This window comes from Oreochromis niloticus, linkage group LG9 (assembly GCF_001858045.2).
Source record: "Oreochromis niloticus isolate F11D_XX linkage group LG9, O_niloticus_UMD_NMBU, whole genome shotgun sequence".
Classification (NCBI taxonomy): Eukaryota; Metazoa; Chordata; class Actinopteri; order Cichliformes; family Cichlidae; genus Oreochromis; species Oreochromis niloticus.
Window position 1 is genome coordinate 16,451,372 of NC_031974.2, and position 25,023 is coordinate 16,476,394.

At 42.6% G+C, this 25,023-nt stretch overlaps 1 protein-coding gene across 2 annotated transcripts in view; it reads left to right on the top strand.

Moving 5' to 3' along the window:
* ptprn2 (protein tyrosine phosphatase receptor type N2) overlaps positions 1 to 25,023 on the top strand; it is a 145,294-nt gene that overhangs the window by 31,184 nt on the left and 89,087 nt on the right. The window contains exons 4-10 of one of the 2 annotated variants that reach the window (XM_005448928.4): positions 3,986 to 4,227; positions 6,827 to 7,280; positions 7,395 to 7,691; positions 7,953 to 7,993; positions 8,532 to 8,956; positions 13,347 to 13,433; positions 20,253 to 20,332. In XM_005448928.4, coding sequence (XP_005448985.1) covers positions 3,986 to 4,227; positions 6,827 to 7,280; positions 7,395 to 7,691; positions 7,953 to 7,993; positions 8,532 to 8,956; positions 13,347 to 13,433; positions 20,253 to 20,332 — 1,626 coding nt within the window. Of the gene's footprint in view, positions 1 to 3,985; positions 4,243 to 6,826; positions 7,281 to 7,394; positions 7,692 to 7,952; positions 7,994 to 8,531; positions 8,957 to 13,346; positions 13,434 to 20,252; positions 20,333 to 25,023 lie in introns of both variants that reach the window. The other variant, XM_013277574.3, reaches the window with a different exon arrangement.

Genomic DNA, 25,023 nt, shown 5'->3' on the forward strand with positions numbered 1-25,023 from the left:
TTCCCTACTTTGTGGAGGGCAGTGGGTTTTCCTGTGTTTTTTGAGTCATGTTATATTCTGTCCTCTCCTCTGGTCTCTGTTTCACCGGGTGATGGGAGTGGCTAACAAAGCAGATGAACTGAAGGTAAGGTCACAGAGAGAGTGCAATAAAGTTCTCCCAGTAGATGTTAAGAGAAATAAGTCAGCTGAAAGTGTGCCAAAATTAGGTGCAACGGACAACTTCTGGAACTCAACCCATAAACTTGACCACTATCTCTTTTGTGGTCGTCTGCTTTTGATGCCTGATTTATGCCACTGCAGATGTGTCCTTTCGTTTACGAAGGTATTTGTCTGCGGAGAGTCTGAGGAGTTTTCAACCACTGCAGACAGATAGGCAGTCCAAAGCTGCCCATCTATCTGCCCACGCGCTACCATCACTGGACCATAATTTCCCCATTAACCGCTACACTGCTCGCAGTGCTTCTGCCCTCGCCACATATACTGCTTTTGTAATCCACATCTCCTCTGTAACAGCAATGCTGAAATTTTAGTTATATCTTGGAGAGGAGGAAGACGTTGTAGAGAGCCAAATCTGTGCAGTAGAGCAGATGGTGGGTGATGACTGTGTTGCTGTGGCCAGAAAAACTCATGCCTTTTAACTATGCTGTGAGCAGGCGCACAAATGCATCGAAGTTCAGGTCGTTTGTACTCAGATGTTTTAAGATGTCCACATTGCCAGTGTAATGGCGAGGGAATCCATTTAAGCTGGGAAAAACAACAAGCAATCTCCTGGTTGTGCTCCTTACCTGATGCTCATTCTTCGTGACTTCCGTTTGCTTTCTGTCCTAAGGCCCAGCTATCATCACCTACGATAATCCTTGGCATAAAACTTGGGTTAGTTTAACATAAAAGTTGATACAAGTTTGTAGGCCATGGTATTATGAATACACGCACATGTGCAAGTGAGGCCAAAACTGGACCAAGGAGCTAGCTAAAGAACAAAGGAGGAGTTCTCCCAAGCAGCACACGACCTTGAAGGGCGGAGAAGGTTTTGCTTTGTTATTAAAGGTGCTGTTACAAACATTTTGACTGCAACTCATACCTGGGTCTTTTAAACAATCTCTGCCTGAGTCTACTGAAATTCCTGAAGATGCTAGAAGTTTAGTGTCGATAGCGCGCAAGCTAGCCTTGGCTAGAGCGAGTGTAGCTCTACTTTTACCCCATTCATTTATAGACATAGCAACCGTAGCTATGGAGGAGGAGGGACTTAGCAAGCAGTTGTGCTCCTAGAAGGTGAGTACAGTTCATACTAGGTCCAGATCAGTGTTTATGCTTTCGAGCGCCACATGTTAAACATCAGAAAGAATTATGTCAGAATGCAAGACTGGTTATGTAAAGTTGATGGAGCATATCAAACTGCAGTAACCTAAAGTTGATTGACTTCGCGACCCTCTGTAGAGCAGCACATAGTCTCATACAGACAAGTCAAGTAAGATGATGCACTGTGACAGTTGCATTAGCTCTATTGACAGGAATCATCGGTCAGGGAGACTCAGTGACCATAAACTGACATCATGTCCCTCCAGCGGTACGGAAACAACAGGTTACTCGTGGTCCTCCTTCGGATCCTGCGCAAACCTGCTTTCCTTGACAGACAAGCAACTAAAACTGCTGTTGTTGTTCACCATGTTCCACTCTGTCTGTTCCTTCACAGCCTAGCTAGATAGCAGCGGGGAGAAAAGATACACTTACACGCTAATGTGCTGCGTGAAAACTGGAGTTGTTATAAGGAAAACACGGGGGATCTACTGAATCATTCAGTGTGACTCCGGCTACTTTCTGCTGCAGACTTTGACTCAGAGCAAATTATTTGCTGCAGTTTAACTAAATGTCTTTGCACTCTTGTAGATGTTCTATGCACCATATAAACATATATTAGCATTTAACCGGGACAAGAATAACTAAATCTAGGTGGGGCCGGAGCATTTACGCTTTCATTAAATTTTATTTTATTAAGGCGTGAGAGTACTGAGTTCTGAGTACTAACATGAACCCCACAGCAAATGCAGCAGTATGTTACAAATGGCACTCATACAGCATGTGCATTCATATAACAGAGCCTACATTGATTTAATGCACTTGTCAAATTCAGATTGACACATTTCATTCTGACTAATTAAACAGAACTTGCTGCTAAGTAATTCAAGCTCTTTTCCATTAATGCCTTTAAATCAGTTAGTGCAAAGAAGTGAAGGAAAGGGAAAAATCTGCATTTCAAAAAAAGAAAAAACACCAGATGAAACAACAAGGCATGTAGACAGGATCCCATCTAATAGGCTTTGAATATTTAGGAGCCCCCCCACACACTCCCTCTCCCTCTGTCACACAGAAAACAGACAGGAGGCCAACAGAAATATCTTGCTTGTTTGAAAGCTGTTGCACTAATGGCAAGGCGTTAATTAACTGAGGCATTTGCCTGAGACGGGATGCTATCCTTAACAGGCGAAAAGCGGCAGCACTTGATGATGGAACCTGCTCTTTCTCTGGACTTACAGATGAATTTGCATGACATTTAGCTCCTCAGTGCCAGGATAATCAGCGGAGAGGTTGATTGAGAGGAGCCCAACCGTAAAGGCCCCACCACTTTTCTCCCTGACTTTTTTTCTTTTATAAAATGCCTCATTTTGATTCTGTAATTTGCGCCGGCATACTTTTTTCCTCAAGTGGGGCCCATCGCACGCAGACAAAACATTGGTATGTATGGAAATGAACGCATCCCCCAGGAGACGGAGGGGATAGAGGTGTCACAGTCGATGAAGCCGGCCTCATCCTGTTGCGGCGCCATCGCGCATTTACCACTTGAACCTATTTAACCGGCTACAGTAAACTGCAGGTGCCATATGGATCCTTTAGGGCTGAAGCCAGGCCCGATCCTCCCATCGCCCGCTGATGGTGGCATAAATGATGATCACCACTGTAATATATAGCAAGTATACACCACACTGCGTAAGCCACGGGTAGTTAACTGTCATTGTTGTACGGATGGATGGCTGAGCTGCGTTCCAGAACAGTGACAACATACGCTGCTTTGTGCTCCATTCACTGCTGCCAAGAATGACTAGAGGCATCTGTAGCTACTCTGCATTGCTCAGATCCTCATCTGGTGCTTATGAATATCTATGAGAATATCCAGCGTGTATGGGTGAGAAACCCGGCTAATGAAGACATTCTGCAGTGTTGAAACGCTCATTCCTTCACAGATTTCTACTTTACAGTCTGTTTCCTTATTAAACCCAAGAGCAGCATTGGCTTCTTTAGGTAGACACCTCTTTAGAGTCTGGTAAAAAAAGTTCGATGTGTGGCAGCAATTAATTGATTCTCATTGTAAAACACTCTTACTCTGGAATTGCCGTGTCATCTGTGTGTTCTTGTTTTTAAAGTATAATATGGTTGGTGTTTCGGCGCTCTCCGCTAGTGGAATCCTGTGTCTCTTGGCTCATTGGGAATGGGGCCATGTTTTGGGTATCTTTTTTGCTTGGGTAGCTCCATCTGGTCTTGGCACCACTGTGCTTTGCCCCTGCCCAGGAGTTCTGCATCCCAACTATGTGTTGGCAATTAGCAAGGATGTTGGCACGGCGTCAGGCCACTGTGCGACATTCTCCCCGGGCTTGTTGATGGGCTGTGCTGTGCGCGCATATGTGTGTGTGCGTGTCTGTACATGCATGTGCAGACATGTGTCCCTGCATGTGTGCACGTGCAGTCATGTCTTCAGTTTAGCTTGTCATAATTTTGGACTTCCTCTATTCTTTCATCCTTTATCCTTGCTGTTTTGTACCATAATGTTTACTCTGCAGTGCTGAGAGAACTACAGTATAACACTTTCTCTGAAGTCTTGTACAGTTGAACAGTTCTCCGTGCTGAACAGCAGAACAGTGTAAGCAACATTATAATAAAACAATCATTTTTTAATATTACTTCTTTTTCGTTTTTCTTTTTTTTTCTACAGGTTTGACATGGCAGGATGACATCACTCAGCAGGTCATCTCCAGAGAGCTCTCCAAATTGAAGAACATCCCCCTCCGCCATCAGGCCACCCCTCCAAGCCTCCTGGCCACCTACAGCAGCTCCAGAGACAGGAAACTGAGGCCTGGACAAGATGAGTTGACTAGAAACCTTCATAAGTACCTCACGGGACTGGGCTTCCTGCCGCGGGCTGAAATAGATGGACAACTGGGAGTCCAACATGAGGTGGCCAATGTTCAAGTGAGAATCCAGCTCTGAGTAAATGTGTAGGAGCCGCTGGGCATCTAAGTGAAATGAACAGTAACAAACACATAAAAATGAAAAAACAACAGAAGGGCTGAAAAAAGGCTTGTGGTAGGATGATGTTAAAGTTAATTCTAACATTTTGCAGAACCTTACATGACGGGTTGATAACGTATGGTGTGAAAGGCATTTAAGAAGCAACTGGATCTAAATGATTGAAAAATGATGAAGAAGGAAGTAGTGTCAGGACTAAAGGTCAGGATGTCTGCCATTTAATTTGTTTCAAGCTAGTCCTTCAACTTTATGGCACGGACATACTAAACTGAAATATGCTTTAATGGCTTATGTGAAAGTAGGTGCAACATTAAGGTCAGGATTTAGGAATCCATATTGTCCAAGTAAACATAAAGCGTCACATTTTCTTGGCTAAATTATAGAAGGGCCTCTTCCCACTTCTTTTGACAAAGTGTCAGTATCCTTCTTCTGCTGGGGTCGCCCTCTTGTCTTTACTTTGCCTTTGTTTCTTGCTTTCTGTCTTCGCTTCCTCTCCCACTGAGCTGGGAGCCTTTTTATACAAAGATCTTCCATCACCTCTTTACATTATTCAGTCCTTATATTTAGGGTGGAACCCCGGCTTTGTGTGAAATGTGCTTCGCATCCTTCATAGCCGAGCCGCTTCCTGCTGCTGTGTCAGTGCAGCCATAATGCAAAGTTGAAGAGTTCAGAACCTTCCTTATTGATGAAATGAGCTCCTTTGTTGTCTGGTGTGATGGAAAAAGGCAAACATGGTTAGCATGAATGGCAGAGCAGCCCCCATCTTGCTGTGCTAATGCCATTATAACCTCTCAGTACGGTGGGGTTGGAAAGACTGACATTTTCTCTATATACATTTGAAGGACGGAAAATGGCAAGGGAGATAGCTAGTATTAGTGCAACAGCAACATGGATAATGATGCTGTTCAGTGGAATGGATATACTGTATGCTGAATTGAAGCGTGGGCTCTTATGATTCACACGAGAGGAATTATTTTTCTTCCTCTCTTAGAGCACAATCACACATTTTGGTGCCAATATTAATAACAGCTACAATACCAAATGGTTAAAATGCCTCTAAACGTCTTTGTGTCATTTTAATGTAAATACATTATTCATCATGTGTCAAATATATACTCATATGACGAACTTTTAAATCAGATGACTCAATTTTTTTCTCTCTCTTTAGATAAGGCATTGCTGCTACCTCTCAGATAGAGGGGGTATATTTTTTAAAGTTTGTTGTGTGCTGTGGAAATGCATGAAATTACTCTTTGAGTGACACTATCTCATCTATGATTTCCATAATGCAATTTCCAAGAGCAGTTGTCTTTGATCTGGATTCCCCATTCATATCCTGTCCCGTCTCGTCGAGCTAAGGTTGCTTCTCTTTTTATACTGAGGCCTGTCACAACAATGCTGACCCAGTACAACCCATTTAATGTTGTCACAAAGAAAAAAAATACTAGGTTATACTTATCATATGACTGATATGTCGCAACAAACTCTACAGCCATGCTAGCGGTTTCTTGTATTTAGGCATGCTAACAGTGATAGCATAGTGACATGGCTTCAAATCATCATACTCTATACATTAAGGGCTAAAGCTAATAATACTTTTAGCAGGATAAAAAGATTCATTATGTCTAAGCATTATTTTAACACCCAGTGTGTAGGTTAGCTAGTAGGAAGACAATGCTAGTTAAGCTAACACATAACTAGCATTAAAAAGACACTTTTCAAACTACAGCCCTACAAAAATATTGTTTAAAGCTTGGATATATTTAACCTTAAAATGCTATATGAGCTTAGCTTTAGCTTAACTTAATAAGAAATATAGCACCCTACAGCCGACATTTGGAAGTTATAGTTTGTCTGCTGGTAGGCTATCCAGTTTTGTCTCCTTAAAGCCTCAGTTTTTCAGTTTTGAGAGCTTATACAATAAATAATTCTGGATCATTTACCCTGTTAGCGCCTCTCAGCACACGGATGCTTTTAGGTATTTGACACAGCTGACAAAGAGCCACCTTCACATAAGGCATTAATTATTTTCCCTTCCACTGTGGAGTGGCTGTGGCTCAGGAGGTAGACTTTAAGTTTTTTGGTTTTTTGAACAAAACTTTTTGCACAAAATGGATGGATGAATGTTAAGGAATGACAGCTATTTTTACACACAGTCCCACAATTTCAGGCGCTAAAAATTCAGTTGAGAAGCAGTTTATAGCGAGGAACAGAGGCAAAACTACAAAAATAGTGTCTTTGCCTAACCAATTATGGACCCAATAGTAAATATCCATTCATTGTTGCTTGCATGTAGGGTTTGGGTGCAATGTTAATAGCACCCAAACCCTACTCCTAAGCCTAAACCTACTCCTAGATGGACCACGGTGGATCTGGTGGATGATATTACTTAGAGGTTAGTTTTCTTCACTCTGTCATAGTTACAACTTACTAACAGGCCGATCCATTACAGCTAGCTTGGTAAAAATGTGTGACATATTGACAATTGTGTAAATGTGGTATACTGAGTATATTGTGTTGTGTGTAGAAAGAAGACATCAAATCTGATGACCGTTCAGAGCCCAGCCAGCCAAAGCCCAAGCAGGGCTGGAAGGAGACCACAATCTATAGTCTTCAGAAAGGAGCCGGCCAGCCTCCAATCACCAAAGTCGTTACACAGAGTGGAGAGGGCAGGCACCCCAAGCTCAGTAAAGCTTACTCCAACCAGAACCCAGGAAAGAGCACGCTGCTTTCCAGCCATATGGAACGGCTTCTTTCCGGGGCACCAGGCACTCAGCAGGGCAGTCCAGGTGGCGAGGCAATGTGGCCCAAAGGAAAGCTCCACTACCTCAGCTACGTGCAACCAGCTTTAAACGACCACGCAGAGCCACAAACTCAGGTTGCTTTTGGCTCCAAAGCCCAAAAGCCAAATCTAAACCAACTGCTATTCAAGACTGACTCGAACCGACTCACCGCAAAACAGCCTCTTAGGGCCATGGATGGTAAGATCAGTTATAGTTGCTTTTTTCTCCTCTACATTTTCTGGAAAATTTAGAGTTTTGGTGCTTTTTTAATGCATTTATAAATGCTCTATCAACCCTTCTTTTCCTGTCCAGAGCGATTCATCCAGAATCTGGTGAACCAACTGGGGAGGCACAGCATCAACATGGATGCTTTGATGGGCAAAGATTTGGACCAGCTGGCTGAAGTCATCACAGGAGCTCTGCGGGAGGTGGATGTGGAGCGGCCTGCGCTTGAAGCTCAGCCAGGACCAGGAGCCACTGACTCCAGGGGGAACATGGAGGGTAACAGGGAGCCCCAGGCAGCAATGCATTTGAATCAAGACCAGGACCTGAAATCAGATAAAGAGCAGGATCTAAACCAGAAAAACACACTGAGAATGAAACAGCAAGGTCTGTATGTCTACTGACGAAAGAGAGAATGAAAGCTTGCAGCGTTCAGGGTAGTTATGAGCATATAAATGTAAGAGAGAATAAGACATTGTAAGCTGAAGATGCTTTAGTAAGGCTTTGTTTATGTAATTTCTGTTCAAAGTGCTGCCAGAGGTATTTTTGAGTCTTTCATTTTGAGTCATAACTGTTTTTCCTTGCTAAATACAAAAGAGTACTTCAGTTTTCACACAATCTGCTCACATATATTGTGTTTGTTTCCAGGCCAGAAAATAGACGGCGCAGACAAAGAGCCCGTTGACAAGGTGAATGTAAAATTAATCTGCCCAACCAACAAATTGGTTTCTCAGGGAGTGAGACATGTCCAAACTTGCATTTTATTTTCTTTTGAACACTTTTCAAACGGGGATGATTTGAAAGTTGTGCAGACTACCATTTACTTTGGCATTATTAGAACTTGAAAGCAAACTCGCAAACGCAGAAACGTAGAAAATTCCTTGATTGTTGTCTGACCTCAGCGTTTTTTCGCTGGATGGAACAGTTTTGAAATCAGAATTATTTTGCACAATGTCACGAAACTCTTGTTTAACAATGGTAAATGAGTAAATCTACTAAGCAGCCTTTAAAATTGGTAAAATAAAAAGATTTTATTAGACCTTGGACTGGCAGTTAGACTGAGAAATGCTGGTGAATGCAGAACAAATTCATATCTTTTCAGTTGCTGATAACAGAGTTTCTCTTGATTAATTCTCTTTTGTAAGGAGACAAAAGTAATGTGTAGGTAGACCTAAAAAGAAAATGTCTCCACTATTCTAAAGAGAATTCATTCTTGATTCACAACAGCATACCGCCTTCTTCTCCAAGCTGCTGGACTACCTCAACATGGAGCCCTTTGGTAACGCTCCAGAGGTCAACAGTGGACCACCAGCCCCGCTCCAGAAAATGGTAGGACTGGAGACCGTGCATAGCCGCACAACGCAAGATCGGGCTCCCGTCCCCCACCGCTGGGAGGAAAAGACCATGACAGCACCTGCGAAGGAAGGGTCCACTTTGCGGTTGACCGGTGAGGCAGAGGACACTGACGTACAGGTCGATTCTGACATTGACAAGTGGATGCAGAGGATTCAAGGCCCAGAAGGAAGGAAGCAGCTGGAGGAGCCACAGAAGAAGGACATGAAAGTCAAAACCCAGCTGGTCCATGTGGGAGTGAAGGAGTTTTCCAGCAGAGGGAAGGACAGACACTTTGGCTACATCATCACCGGCACAGAGTAAGTATGATTCAAACATATGATGTTTATACATATATAAGAAATTATTACCTCTCATATTTTCCTAAACTTGACAAAAGGGTTTTGGTGAAGTGAAATCCAAACTAAACCCTAAGCCTTCTGAAGATCACAGTAATGCTGTACCTTGATTTGCTGGTAAACAGTTGACCAGAAAACCCTGTTTGTCTAAATTAGGATTTATGGATGAGTGGCTCCATGTTTTACTGAGCCAGATGCCCTGATAAGAGCCACCAGTTCACTGAACACCTTAGACGTGATTATTTAGAGAGATAGTTGAGTTTATGATGTTAAAGCAAATGTAATTTCCTTAACAACATGACTGCGACCTTATCTTATCAACTTCCAATTCATATTTTTAGTTGCTCAATACATATCATTAAATTAAGCTTGCTTGATACAGAGATGTTGCTTGGGAGCCAGATATCACCCTAATAACTAATAACTGAATCTGCTTTTGCAACAAAGTGCACAACTTTAATGTCCTTATGCATGCTCAATCATCCAGGTAAGGAAATCCCAAAAAGTGGTAGAAAGTGGGAGAAACGTTTCTCCCACTTTTTGGAACAATTTTAATATCTTTCTCAAATTTTAGGTTGGAATAGTTGACATCTCTAAAACAAAGAGAACCAAACTAGTGCTGTTTTCTTGAATGGGATGTTACATGTAAGACAGGAGCTTTTTAAATCCTGCTGTGATAGACTGCAAATGCTGAGAAAATCTGTTCTGCGTAAGTCATTTAGGCATAAACTAAAGAGAAGTGGGCCAAGAACAAAGCCCAGTGGGATGCCTGTTTTAGATAAATGATCATCATTCACACACACTGATCATGGTTGTGAATGTGGGGTTTGTATCAGAGTGTGGCAGAGAAATTAAGTCGGAAAGTTTATGAATGGCAAGGTTATAGTGTGCCTAATATGCTTATCTGTCCAGATAAATATTCAGTGACAGCCAATTTCAAGATCAAATCAAGTATCATATCACTGCTATGTTTTCAGTTATTTTAATATTTTTTCTACATTATATTATATTGATTTTTTTTCTTTGGCCAAGAAAACCCACACATGCGGAAAAATTCAATTGATGCTTCCAAACATAAATAATAATATAAATAATAACAATGAAGATTGTATAGAAAATGAAGGATTCTTTTCTAGAAAACTTGTAGGCTGGATGTGACTGATGGAATTTGAGTGTACGTATTACTTTTACTTTACAGTAATGTGAAATTCAACGGATTTAGTACCACCTTTAGCAGTGCTCACTTTCACCGTGGGGGAATTTTCGCCAACTCTTCTTTACAGAGCTCTCTTAATATCCCACCACAGCATTTCAATCAGGCTGAGGTTTGCAGTTTGGACCATTGTAACACCTTCATTCTTCTCTTTTTTAGCCATTCTGTTGTAGATTTGCTGCTGTGCTTGGGCTGAGTTTTAATTGTGGATCAGATGGCCTCACATTTGACTCAAGAATACTTTGTTATACAAAGTTCATGGTCAACTCACTCACTAAGAGGTGCCCAGCTGCTGTGGCTGCAAAACAAGCCCGAATCAATACCCTTCAACCACCGCGCTTGACATCTGATATGCTGTGTTTGGTTTCGTCAAACACGGTGCTGTGTATTACAGTCAAACATTTCCACTGTGGTCTCGTCTGTCCAAAGGACATTGTTCCAGAAGTCTTGGTTTGTTCAGATGCAACTTTTCAAACTTAAGCCATGCTGCCATGTTCTTTTTAGATGATTTCTATCCCTTCTAAACAGCCTATACTTGTTCAGTCTTTATTAATTGTTCAGTTTTTTCTAATGTTAGGGTAAGCACCAGTGCCTCATACTACTTCACATTATGTATAATCTGACTACCCATAAAAAACTAGAAGCCTTTATTATAATTTAAATTAAATTGTATTATAATGCATGATGTATTTTGTATTTTGTGGTGTTTTTATGCCAACCTAGAGAAGAATGTCATGGGATGAGACACTGGATGTTGCACTCCACAAAAATAAATTGCAGTATAGGATAGAAAAACATTGAGCTGTAGTATGTAAAGGGATGACATGATTGTCCCTGACAATGCAGTGCAATGCAGACCCATAAATTTCAGAAATACTTTGGTCCACTGTATGTCAGTAATGTCGGTTGCCTAAGCCATCATCAATAGCATTTGTGTTTAACATCAGCAACAGCACGAGTCCCTGTCTTATTCCTCATTGGGCTTTTATAATTATAACTTTACAGCTGCCTCCATTTACTGGTGATACAGTGACGTACTTCTTTCAAGACAGACTTGTTTTACAGATCTTGATACTCAGCAAATGTCTTCTTTGTTAGCTTACCTTAAACTGCATGCACCCTCTATCAAAACCACCCACATGTGAACTTCTCTATGCTACAGGATACTGTAGTTTGAAATCCTTTTCGTGTGTTGTACCTGATTACAAAAGCAGGGCTGATAAATCCCTCAGTGTGTAGGTATTACTGTGTTGTATTACAGCTTTAATGATGATACTTTGTCAGCAAAGGCAGCCAAGTTCTCTCTCCTTCTCTCTTACCTCTCAAGCTCAGCAAAGATAAGTTCCTATCGACTCTGTCTTCGCCCCTGGCCCTTTCTCAAATCCCTTTATAGCGTTATCAAGTCCAGTGTCAGAGGGTTGTCCTTCACCTGTTCAACACACGTACTCTCATAAAGGTCCACTGGGTACAGTCTTTGTCACCTTATTGCCACACAAATAGGAATAGCAGATTAAGACGTCAACACACAATTTAGGAGGTGAGTGTGTGCCAGGGGAAAGAAACAGGTCACCTTCTGAGTGAAATGTCTGCCCCTCCTCCTTCTTGTCTATCCTCAGCCCACCTAGTGCATGCCTATAGTTGGCCTGTACAGGTGTCTGTGCTTTTGCTGCAGACCTCATGATTGCACAGTTGTTATCCCCGGCTTCTTTGCACCCTGCAGTGACGCTACGCAAACCTGCTTATCTGACAGCTCCTGACATTGTGGCGGTGGTAGTGGGGGGTTTGGGGAATAGCAAGAGGATGGGATGGTGAATGTGGAGGGGGAAATGGAAAGGTATGGATAGAAGAGAAGGAGACAGAGAGAAACCCAAGGGGAAAAGTGCTAGCATCAACAACCAAGTCACTCCTGTTGCTAGAATTACCACAGAGGGATGCAGACGTGTCTGGAATTGCTTGGTTGAATCTTTAACTTTCAAAACCCTTCGAAAAGTGTAGGGAAAAAAAAAAGAAAGCACCTCCCACTCTCTCAAAGGTGGAGTGAATCAGCCGCTCATGCACAGCACACTGTTCTGCTGAAGAAAAGCTGCTGTAATGTGGTGTCAAATGCAGGCTAAACAAAATATTTCAGCATAATTCTGACTCAAGTATGTCCAAAGGAAAAAAAAAATTTTTTTTTAAACTTCAAGATGATGCCGAGTATCTTAAAAAAAAAAAAAAAAAACACACATAAGTGATATTGCACTCAATATCCAGTGCAGCATGAAATTGTTTCCCAGTTTATTTCACATTTCTCCGCAATGAGGTGGTAACAAAATTTGAACGATGTCTCATTATGATCCATGACTTTTTTTTTTGGTCCTGCGTGTCACCTTGCAGTTACTCGGCAGTGATTCCAGGTTAAGCTGTCAACAATAAAGTGGCTTTCTGAGTGGGTCTGTGTGGATGCCCTCCTCATTTCTTCATACGACGCGCTGGCCGGCAGATTGCCTTTGTTTGGTCTATTTCCTTGCCGATTTACTCTCCGAGTGAGAGAGCAGCCGTGGACTGAGCTGAGATGAGGCATGGCTTTATCAGACCACCATTACACTTCACCTCCGTTCCATTTGCACCTTATTATTCTCATCTCACCGTGAGGGCGCGTGCGTGCCCGGCTGTTTGTGTACTCTGTGTTATCGTGTTTTACTTTGAGTGTGCGTGCGCGTCGGTGAGAGGGGGAGAGAACGCCAATGTAGGCGAAGAAGAAGAAGAAAGATGAGAGAAGGAAAGGGAGAGAAAGGAGCGTCCATATGATACAGCCATTACACCTCATGCAGGTTCCATTTGCACCTTATTGTTTGTCTCATTGCTGGAAAAAAGCAGGTGATTTACCAAGCCTGAAGAGGCAGCTGATCCCTTTTCCCTCGGCACGGTGCTTTGTGTGTTTGTTTGTGTTTGTATGTGTCTGCAAATGCGTGCAGCACATCCATTCAGACGACCGTAGCATTCGCTTGTGTGCAATGACCCAATTGTGGGTATGAATTGTGACAGTATCTCCCTAAAAAAAATTGCATTTTAATGGCTAAATGGTTGTACGCTGTATGGGTGTGAACCTAAAAATTTGACGCCTCTCCGTGTATGTGTGTGTGTGTTTACCCCCAGCTCCCTCACCACTGACCAGGGCACGGACCTGATGGAGCATCTGACCCAGAGATTGAGCCTCCACGCTGCAGACCTCACCCAGCTCTCGTATGTACAGACACAAAAAACATCCCACATTGTCACAAATAATGATTCACCGTGCCGTTTACAAACCATACATCGAACAGAGGATAATTGGCCTCATTTGAAATGTTTTGTTTTGTGCCTTTGAGGATGAGGAAGCAGAATGAAGGTTGTCCAGTTGCTGTGAGCATTGTTTGTGTGAAAATGCTCTGCTACACTGCCACAAACTGTAGGCGTTTGTTGTTTTTCTGACCTTTTGGAGTGTTTGACTTCTCGCGGGGAGCGAAATCAGGCCTAATTACCTCCAGACACATACTGATGTCTCCATTGTATTCAAAACACTGCCTAGCCGCTATTGTCACTGTACGCCTTGTCAAAAAAAGAGAGCAGTCAAGCCATCAAACGATTTTTCGTTAGAAGCAAAGAGAGGAAGCGAACGAAAGGGAAGCAAGCAGTGAATAGAGAGCTGGAAAAAGAGAAAGTAGTCCAGCAGGAGGCGGTTAATATATTAATGAGCAGGCGAACTGTCCTTGAACCCAGGCTGTTTTGTGCTTGTACCATGGTTCTGCTGTACATTTGGTGTCAGACCATGTAGGAGGCAGAGGAGACATGTTCGCCTAAGATCTGACAAGCCTTTCAAGACACTCCTGCAGGAGGAGTAAAGTCTGGGTGGTTCAGTAACACTCGCAGCATATGAACACCAAAGCCGGTGCACTGCAGCGTGAGGCTGCACTGAAACTGTAGATACAGAGTATTCGGGCTCAGATAATAGTTCCTGAGAGGGTGAAACTATCAGAGCGTTCTGTATCTACTGTTAAGCATCCAAAATGCGCACCGGGGCCTTAAAATAAATGTAGCCAAGGAGGCGTTCTGATCTCGATCTTTAAATCCGACCTTCGGGTTTAGGAGGACGAGGAGGACGTCGCATCGTGCCGGTGCTGATTTCGTTCATTTTGTTATTATACCTGTCATTTCATATCACTCAGAATCAACTCCTGACACTCAAACATAATTAGAGGGTATTATTGCTGTGGACTATCATTCGTTTAGAAAGGGGTGAAAGACCCGAGTGATAGTTGACTACAGGATAGTACAGCACAGGTACCTGCATTTAAAGTCCTACTTAAGGTGCAATTATTATGCTTTTCTTTATTTCCTGTCATATCTATACCATTACAATAGGAAGTAATCATATTACATGTAGCCACATGCTGTCAGGCTGGTCTAAACACCCAATTGCACACAGTTCTACCTTCATCTTGTCACAGAGATGAATAATAATGCTTAATATGGTCATCTCTGGCAGTGAGCGCAGACGTGCCTGCTGGTCAGATCTTTAGTTTGTGAGGGGCAGCCAATGAGAAGAAGTGAGAGGAGCCAAAACATTTTGTCTCAGATAGTCACTAAGCTGACTGCAACAATTAAGGCTCAGTATAAAACTGAATACAGATTATTATCAACTGTGATTCATGCACAGCTACTCTAGTAGAGTCCCAGAATAGAAATATGGAGTTGAATATGCGCACCACAAAATGTAGTGTCAATTAGGATTACACTGAGTGTAATCTGTTTACAGAATATAAAGAAGTATACAATATTTACAATATATAATGTTTACAAAAGTTCAAATTACAAAGGCAATAAAAACCTTCTTTGATTAATTTAAAGACAAACTATCAGATTGGTTGTTCATAAAACCCAAGTTTTCACTATATTTGAACAAGCAGTGAAATTTTTCTTACATCACAATAGTGAGGTGGGGGTGGGGGGTTCATACAAGACATTTTGTGCTGAGTTTAAAGATGTACAAATGATGATGTGTCCTCTTCTTTGGAGTCATAATGATAACACAGAGAAATAATACAGATGTTTTTAGAATCAGTGGGAATAAACCACACATACCTTTGTCCCCAGTGTCCTTTGAAAATCAATATCCCCACGAATGTTGCCACAGATGCTTGAAAAACCATCATCATTGTTTTTTACACTATAAAACTTACCCGGCAGTATTTCTCTGCATGTACGTGAGTTCATTGCAACTAATAACTAATTCATAATATTCATAAAAGAGAATTAAATGTTATATGGTTCAGCATTTCTGTGAGTGTACAGTATCAATGGTGCCTGCTCATTATAGTCATTTAGCCAGTGTAAAAACCACACAGTTGCTTGAAATAAAGCTTTCCGAAACACATCACGTCATACTGATATGGAAGAAAGAATACAGCAAATTTCCTCTTTGTCTGACTTGTTTATCTGCGTCCTTTTTTTCCCCTTTTTACAAAGTAATGAAAGCGCATTCATGTAGAAATAGCCGAGGCGAAGGACATGACGCAAGCTTATTGTGCCTCGTGCTGTGCGGCCTCGACAGGTGAGTGTTTGAAAGCCTCTGTCTGAATAAGAGTCGGCTGGAGTACAAGAGCTGGGTCGGAGCACGCCGCCCTGCTTCGGGGGGTCTCTCTTTCACACTCGTTCTGATGAGGTCTGATGGTAAGAGAGGAGGAGGAGAGACACTCAAATACGACAACAGGCAGGCAGAAAAGACTTTCAGACAGAGAGTATGAGAAGAGGATGCCTGGGCGCCGTTAAGATTTTGAGATGCCGAACACAATTATGTTTGAGCTTGCTCCTACGGTAATCAGCATAAAATATTCCCCTTTCGAAAGAGACTTGAAATAGCTGGATGATGATGGGCAGGGGATGAAATGTTCCTTTTTCAGATGACGTAAGGGTTTTACTCTTTAGAAACACTAGGGGGAGTGGGACACACACTCACTGGTCCATCCTCACACTCAGTCTGTGCGAGAACACACACACACACACACATCCTGCCAATATCCCGCCAAGCGCTCCGCACGTACATACTCCTCGTGTCCCACCAGCAGAGCTAATATGAAGTCCAAGCTCACACGTCCGATAACACAGGAGGCAGTGCGAAGTCCTCTAGATAACTTATCTATCTTAACTTCATCTCCCAACTGTGGCAGTCTCCCCCCGCCTCCCAGTATATTTAAATAGAGTTTGTGTGGTTTGAAAAAAAAAGGGAAAAAGAAATCACGTCAGTTCAATTTGAGATGCATTGAGATCTCATGCAGAACAGCCTCGGCCAAGGAGAACGAAGGCAGGGGTAAAGATTGTGGAAACATTGACATTTACGAGAGCAAACAGAGGCCAGGTGAAGGCGTTAGAGAAGGACATATTTCCTTCAGACCTGTGTGTGTGTGTGTGCGTGATCACAAATGCATCAGTGCACGGCTGGGTCCGTCTGTCTGGCGGTATTTGCCCGTGTTATTGCTCCTGGCCGAGTGAGCGTTGCTGCCTCTGTACCAGGCTGACTGATGGTGAGTGGGTCTGGGTCACAGCACTCTGGCAGTCTGATGAATCTCGCTCTCTGTTGTACAGTCTGGCAGGAAGTACACTAGAAATGTACGTGCACTTTCCTGGACATAACAATTCCGACATGATGATGTACTGAAATGCCAAAAATGGGACCCCTACGCTCTCTTTTCAGTGTTACTTATTGTCGTCTGTCAGTAAATTATGGACAAAACATGTGCAAATACATGTGTTGTTATATAAGTCATATACACTAAACACATTTTATCTCCTCAATTTTAGCTCTTTCAGACTCAGTGGACTTCTTTAAAACTGTATCTCCACTCTCTTCACTTACTTAGAGAGTAAGATAAGCATTGCTAACTGGTTAGCTTAACTCCGCTTAGCATAAAAACTGGGGAGAAGAAAATACAGCCACATACAGCTCAGTCTGAATGCAACTAAATAAGTCTACGGTTTTATCACTTTTACTATACACTCACCAATCACTTCATTAAGTACCCCTTTACCCCCATTAAGTTCAACGTTCAACTGCTCTTTAGCACAGATAGCTAAACAGCTAATCTCATGGCAGCAACTTCAATGGATGTAAACATGTAGAGATGGTCAAGACAACATACAGAAGTCTGAACAGAAGTCTGAACTAAGCATCAGAGTGGGGAAGACGGGTGATTTAGGTGAGTTGAATGTGTTATGGTCTGAGTATTTCAGAAACTGCTGATCTACTGAGATTTCCCAACACAACCATCTCTACAGGTGTTGGAGATTAGTCCTAAAATGAGGCACACCAACCACTACGTTGTTGATTTCAGAGCTCAGAGAGGAATGGCTTTTAGCTGATAGGAAGACAACACCAACGCAAATAAAAACTCATTACAATCAAGGTATGCAGAAGAGCATCCCCGAATGCACAAGATGTAGCAGAAGACCACACCTGGTGTCCCTCTTGTCAGCTAAAAACAGGAAACTCAGGGCACAGTTAACAAAGGATCACCAATGTTGGACAGCGGATCCATCCACCCTGCCTTGTACCAAACATTAAAGTTTCTGGTGGTGGTGTAATGGTGTAGGGGATATTTTCTTGGCACACTTTCAGCACCTTATTACTAACTGAGCATTGTATAAAACACCACAGCCTACCCGAGGATTGTTGTCCATCCCTTTATCACCTTTATCTGATGGCTGCTTCCATCAGTGCCGTGTCACAAAGTTCAAACCATCTCAAACTGGTTTCTTGAATGTGCCCTCCACAGTAACCAGATCTCAGTGCAGCAGCTTTGGCATGTGGTGGAAAAGGAGATTCACATCATGGACAAATCTGCACTGCATGTACAAACTTCTAACACAGAAATAATCTGTAACAGGTTCCTCTGTGTACCAGTGTTAAATTACTTCATTATTCCAGAAGTCTTGTTTTCTTTAAACAAGTGACAAAATGTACTCATAAAGAAAGAAGAAATAGAACAATTTTATGTGACAGTAATAATATCTTAAAGAAGACAGACTAAAGCCTAGCACTACGCTAGAAGCAAAGAAAATTGGTCTTTATTGTACAAATTGTTCAAATAAGCAGATTTGTATTAGAGACAGGTGCAAATTTTCGCACCTCGGTGGTTAAATTTTCACTTGCTTGCTTAGCCATTTGTGACTGAATGAAATAATAAAAGTACTTGATAATAAGCTGATTGCTCATTCTGGCATTTTCAGGTTTTTACTAAATTTGGGAAGTGATGATCGTTTGTTTGTTCATTGTCGGCGTCTCAGTCGTCACTGCTTTAATATTAATGTTGAGTCTTGAGGAAAATGAAATCATTGCTACATTGGTTACCTTTTCCCACTTGGGGTCTTTGCTGGTCCGTGTTTAAAAGTGAGCCACACTCGGGGCTGTGCAGTCGATGTGTGTTTGCTCTCTTAGTTGTTAAAAATGGTCTCCTTCTTGCTTCTTGAAAAAATCATTTCATTTGGGATCTTAAGAGGTTACACTAAACATGAGTAGGATTTTTTCTTTACACATTGCTTCACAGGTTTTCTTTCCCCCTGACCATTGCTGGGCGGTCTCGCTGAGTCTGCTGGGGTTGTTAGATTTTATTTTATGGCTAACCTCGGGGACCTTCAACATTTATTCTCCTCCAGGGGGAGAAGTCTGTTGCTGACTCCTGACCACACAGAGGAGAATGGGTGCAGAGAGTACAGGCAGGTTACCGCAGGTGAAGGGAAAACAAGGCGCACCGCTCATGACTGTACTTTGCTCTTTGGCCAATTTCGGGCTTGAAAGGAAAACAGAAATCATGATCACTCCACATCTTTTCTTTTGGAGGTTTTGTTTGTTTTTTGGGTAATTTACAGTTTCTCTTCTTAATATTTCTGTTCTGTTGGTGAAACATATGCCTGAGGGCTACTGAGTTAATATTTAGCATCTTTATGATCCTTTGCTGTGCTGCTTATAGGAGTCATTCCCCCAAAATGTTCTGCTTTCCCAAACACTTAATCACATCTCTGTTTAACATACAAGACTTGCTGATGTCCGTTATTCCTAGATGCAACATTGCTTTTAACACTTTTGGCTGTTCCTTTATTACTCATGTGGATTGATTCACAGCGATGGGGAGTAACATGTTACAAGTAACGCATTACTGTAATCCGATTACTTTTTTTCAAGTAACGTGTAAAGTAAGGGATTACTATTGCAAAAAAAGTAATTAGATTACTGTTACTTTCCTGTAAGAACGCTGCGTTACTGCGTTATTAAACCGTGATTTTGTTTGTGAGAGTGTCTCATGGCAATGACATACGAGTGTGCGACGTCCGTGGCAGCAACAGACGTGTGTAGATCAACAATAGATAATATGGAGTGTTGGAGAGAGTACAACCATGCAGCATTTAAAGCGTGGAAGTACTCACATTACTTTGAGTTTGATTCTGTAAAAAGTGACAAAAACATTAGCGTCCACTGTGCTCTTTGTGTGGGAAGAAAACTTCTTTCTACAGCGAAAAATTAAATCTGATTACTTTATGAAAATGTGTGACTTCACCGTCCACTAGGGGGCTCCATATTGTGGCTGTCACTTGCACGGATGAACAGGTGGCCCCATAGAAGAGCGGTTTACATGTCACAGGGTGGAAGTAATTTCAAAGTTTTATTCGGTGCATTTTATAGTTTGGTTTTACAGTTGCATGCTTTTTTTTGAAAAGTTGTTACTTTCTATTCCTACTTTCTTATTAAGGTAACTATAAAGATCTCTTTTTACAGGTGTAAAAACCTAACCTACCAGCAGCAGTACAGGCGTTTCATATGATATTTCTTATTTGCGTAATATTATAGTAATCAGTAGTTGTTAGAGCTTTTGTAAACACCGAGCTACAATGGCTGATTCTACTTGCTTCCAGTCTTTATGCTAAGCTCACCTGTAGTTCGATCTTCACAGATCATGGACCTGAGCTGTTGAGCGTCTTCACATTTTTCCAAAAACCTGCTCATTCTGTTCCACCTTTGCTGTTTATCTGCAGCGTCCTTGGCCCTGCCCTGACGTTCAGAGTCGGTCCGAACCCCAAGAACGTCACCACTGCAGATCTAGTTCAAGTTGCAGGTAAGAGCAGCGGTCCGTATTTCCTCACATGTCGCCCTCACACAATCATCCCATTGACAACCTTCACTGCAATCTAATTTTTACCAGCCGGACCACTCTGTTACAGTCTGGGCTCCAGTCAATGAGAGCACAGATTAGTTTCTCCTGATACAGTAGATAGGCTGGTGTTCATCTTGTTCGGACAAACCCCCGTCCCTAAGAAGATTATCAACACCGGGCGATGACAGATGACCATCAGTTACAGAGATGATGAGCTCAGCGTGCACACCTGCCATTTCTGCACACACACACACGCACACACATATACAGTACACAGCACAGTTTATTTGGTGGCAGGTTGAAACAGGTTTGCAACGGCCAATCAGACGGAGTGTACACTTGTGTGTGAGTGTGCCTGCATGTATGCACTTGTTTGATGTAGACTGATGGAGAGCTGTCACCCACAGAAAGGAGGTTGTCAGTATGCGCTGCCTCCACTCTCCTGTTCGACGTCTGCACTCCGATTAGCCCGGCGTTGGTGTTAGTGCGTGCAGCAAGTGTGCCTGTGTGTTGGATGTGTGTCGATGTCCTTGCTTTGGTCGGAAATGACTTTGAGAAGCACAGCAATACTCCCAACAGTCAATATCATCCAATATCACCCCACTGGAATCAACATGGTGGTGTTGTTATTGGCAGAAATGTGTTGCTGCTCCAGTTTTTCTGCGCGGCGACATTTTTTTGGCACCAACTCGTTTCCCATTAGGGAAGCGCTGGATGATGGCTGATGATACAGATTTACCGCAAGAAAGCCTGAGCCGGGGGCTGAGCTTCGGTTCAGCGGGTTTAAGGGTGCGTTTTCGCGCGCGCGTGTGTTTGCCGGATTACGGTGTGTGTCTATCTTTATCCCGCGCCGTCATCCCACTTTTGCAATGTTTGTTTAACAAAACGATCAAATGAACAAATATCGTGGGCCTCGTATGCACGAGGTATTATTTTTAAACTGTATCGTTTGGGGTTTTTTTATTCTGTCTTAACGTTTTGTTTTTCTTCTTCATCTCCTCCCTCCCCTCCTCGCTTGTGTGACTGACTTTGATGAGGTAGCGTGTGGCGAGAGCTAATGACAGGCGTGAGCAGGGCTGAAATGTCAGACCAAATGTTAAGTCAACATGATCATGAGCCTGACCCATGTTGATGAATTATGAATACAGCCCACCTGAATAGCAATTTGTAAAAGTGAACAGACGGAGCTTATCAAGCTACTTCCCCTTGGATGCATTGTTCTTTTATCCCAGTAGACCGAAGAGTTTCAGCTCTGAAATGTATAAAAAGTATAGAAATGGCACTTAGAGATAGCTGAGTGGTTGGATCCTCTCTCCGTGGAGCTTCGTGTGTCCCCCCACTGACCTTAGATTAAATCCTACCAGAGCTTTATTCCCTGCGCCCCCTCCTACCTTGTTGCCCACCCTCTGTTTCCACCACAGTGTGAAGTGGAGTGGACTTCCCACTCTCCTCCCGATATTAAAAGCAATCTGAAGTGCATGCACAAACTGTCGCTTTCTAGTTGTTTCCCAGCTCCAAATGAGCATGCGTGACACCGAATTCAATGCAGTGTAGCAAAGGCGTGGTGATTTCAACGCGGTTACCAGGTTGTGGAGCAACAGCATGGTTAAAGTGCAGTCTAAAAATCAAACTGACACCCACATGCAGTGGCCACCTGGGTAATCCTGGCTGACCTTTGCCTTATGTGTGACTGTGCATAAATGACGTGGCCTCCTAATGAACTCATCGAAACCCCTGCTGTACTCTGTGCCCAACCTGCCGCTGAGAGCCTCCACATCCAGCCCGATGGCAGTCGTGAAACGACAAAACCCAAGAACGATGGAGAGAATGTAACAAAATCATCTTTCTTTGAAGCAGATCAATAACCATTAAACAGGTCTAATTAGTCATTTACCACCAACATGAGGGAAAACAGAGATGCCCGTAAACACAAGTCAATTTTCCTCAATAAATTTGCTGCAAGCGATGATTGCAGGAGACTCTTTGAAATGCACCAGTAACAAGAAGATTTTCACTTTAAAATGATAGAAAAAGAAGCAAATCTTTACAACTGAGGAGCGAATAAACATAAATGTTCAGGATCGCTCTCGGTAAATGACTTTAGTGGCAATCAGAATCGTTTTTCTTCAATTTCACTGTTGACTAAATGACGGCTTTCATGCACTGCTTTTGATATTTTGCATGAAGAGAAGCTGTTGCCATCTAATTTTCCCGTCGACTAACATCTGATGGTGTCAGCAGTACTTGTGTTGTAGACTGGTTTTGAGGGCTTCCACTAATAATTACTATATTTCCATTATTGATTATTCGGTAAAGAGTTTGGTCCCAAAAAGCAGAAGTTAAAATGTGACTCACATGCTCCGAGAGTGGAGAGCAATAAAGAAATTAGAGTAATAAAACGAACTGAAAAAGATGCAAATACTCACATTTCAGGCGCTTGAATAAGTGTTGACAGTGTTTGCTTTGAAAATGACTTGCGATTAATCTTCCTGTGGACTAAAATATTGTTTTAATGCTGTTCCGAATAATGTTTGCTTACTGTCAGAGCTGCAACAAGTTATCATTTCCACTGTCAATAAATCTTTTCCTTATTATTTTAGATTAACAAGTAAACTGTTTACTGTCCCGTGTGGCTAAATAAAAATGGTAAAACGCCTCCAATTTAGCAAGTTCTCAGTCAGGTTTGTTATACGTTAAACCGAGTACCTTTACTGTACTCAGCAGTGTCTGAAAGAGGTTAATATGGCTCTGCTACATTCTGCTGTCCATCTATCTGCCCATCAGTTCTATTTGATGTGTTCAATGCTCCATTGAAAAGAATAGACAAAGAGACTCGGTTGAAAGGCATGGACAGTATAGAGGAGATTTGATAACTCATTGAAAAGCATCTTTTAGGCAGCAGGTTCTTAGCGGCTGTGTGGTGAAAGGCCTGCTGGGAGGTCTGACTGTATTAGTGGAGGTAGAGGCTCTTGTGTTCTGCTCAACTGGAAAACCGCAGGACAAAGGCCCGCACTGCCTAATCCCTGCTCGGCTGCAAAACAAAAGAGAAAGCTGCTGCTTTATCAAAACTACAAGGCATTCTGTGTGTCCGTGTTAGTGTGTGCGTGCGGACGTGTGCGTGTTGGTGTGTGTGATTTTGTTCTTTTTTCTCTCTCTCTCTTTTTTTTGCAGCTGTGTTCATACTGTGCCAAGAAAATGATTTATTCAATATTTGATGAAGTGGCAGCCAAGCTGTTAAAACCAGTGTTGAGATGTGTTGTTTAGAACTCCACTTTCTTTCTTTTTTTTTGCCTTCTCGCTTCCTCTCAGTGATTTCTAAACATGTAAATCACCTTCAGTCAGTGGGAAATAGATCTGTCAGAACTGCTTTTGCTCACCGAAAAGCGACGTTTTGTAGCTGGTGATGGATTTGATCCACTTACATGTTTGCGCTCTTCACAGTGAGGTGGTGGATTTATGTGTAGGAAGGGTGTTTTATAAAGCTTATATAATTATGACTTGTTATATATATATATTTTTTTTTTAAATTGATAAAGATGAGATATGATGCATTTTTGCAACACAGTTATCATACCTACACCTTAAAGTATTTTATTGATTAGCTGGGATGAAAACTGATGCTGGATGACACGGCAACTGTCTGCCCGCGGGGATCGAGGATGTCCAGGCCAAACACCGGGGTGTGTGACTGTGTGTTGAGAGGGGCTGTAGGTGGTGGGTGGGGAGCAGGGTGAGGACACTCCTATTGTCTTGGCTGTCACGGCTGGGCGACCCCGGAGCCCCTCGGAGGCCTCAAAGGCCCCAGAGGCCAGGCCGAAGCAATGAGTCCGCAGGCCCCCAGGCCGTGAGAACCCCAGCCTTGGTCAATGAGCACTGAGAGTCTGGGGACCCCGGGAGCAACTTGCTGGGCCATCTGGAGCAGAGAGCAGAGACCCTGACACACGGCTGTCACCCGAGGCAGACACGCAGAGATGTGGACATAGACAAAGTCTGCCCCCGTGTTTCTGCCTCCGCTTCTGTCTATCTGACACACACACACACACACACACACACTCTTTCACTCACATGTAAGTGACAGCAGAATGGAGATTGGTGAGTCAAACGGAAGATGATGGTGAGAAAATTCCTGAGGATTTTACCAGGAGGAAAACTGAATTGCTATCCACCTAAAAATCCCTCCCCAAATAAAGTGCTTGCTCTTTGATGGGGCAGAAAAGTTGAAAAACAGTAAGTAGACTTTTTTAATATGAAGACAGGTTGTAAGCAGACTATTGTCATGTATGCTGGTATGATAAACCATTAAACCACCAACATTATGATCAGTCTTCCCAATGAAAGGCCAGCAGTCTCTGGTTTTGCTCTATTTTTGGTCTCTACCATCTCCCGAGGAAAACATCAGAACTCTTCAAGGGCCTAATTCTCAACTTTGTTCACAAGCAAAAAGCTGCCAGGGGCGAGTAGATAGTGTACAGTTGTTTTAAGTTGCTATTTTTTACTGAATACAGCTGCCTTCTGCAGATGAAAACGATTCTCTAGGAGCCCAACAGCTAAAGAAAGAGCGCAATCTCACTGTGAAGAGCCATAAAAAACCAGGAAGAGCTGCAGATTCAGCTCATAATTCCCCCGTAGGCGACATTATGAGCGGCCCCTTC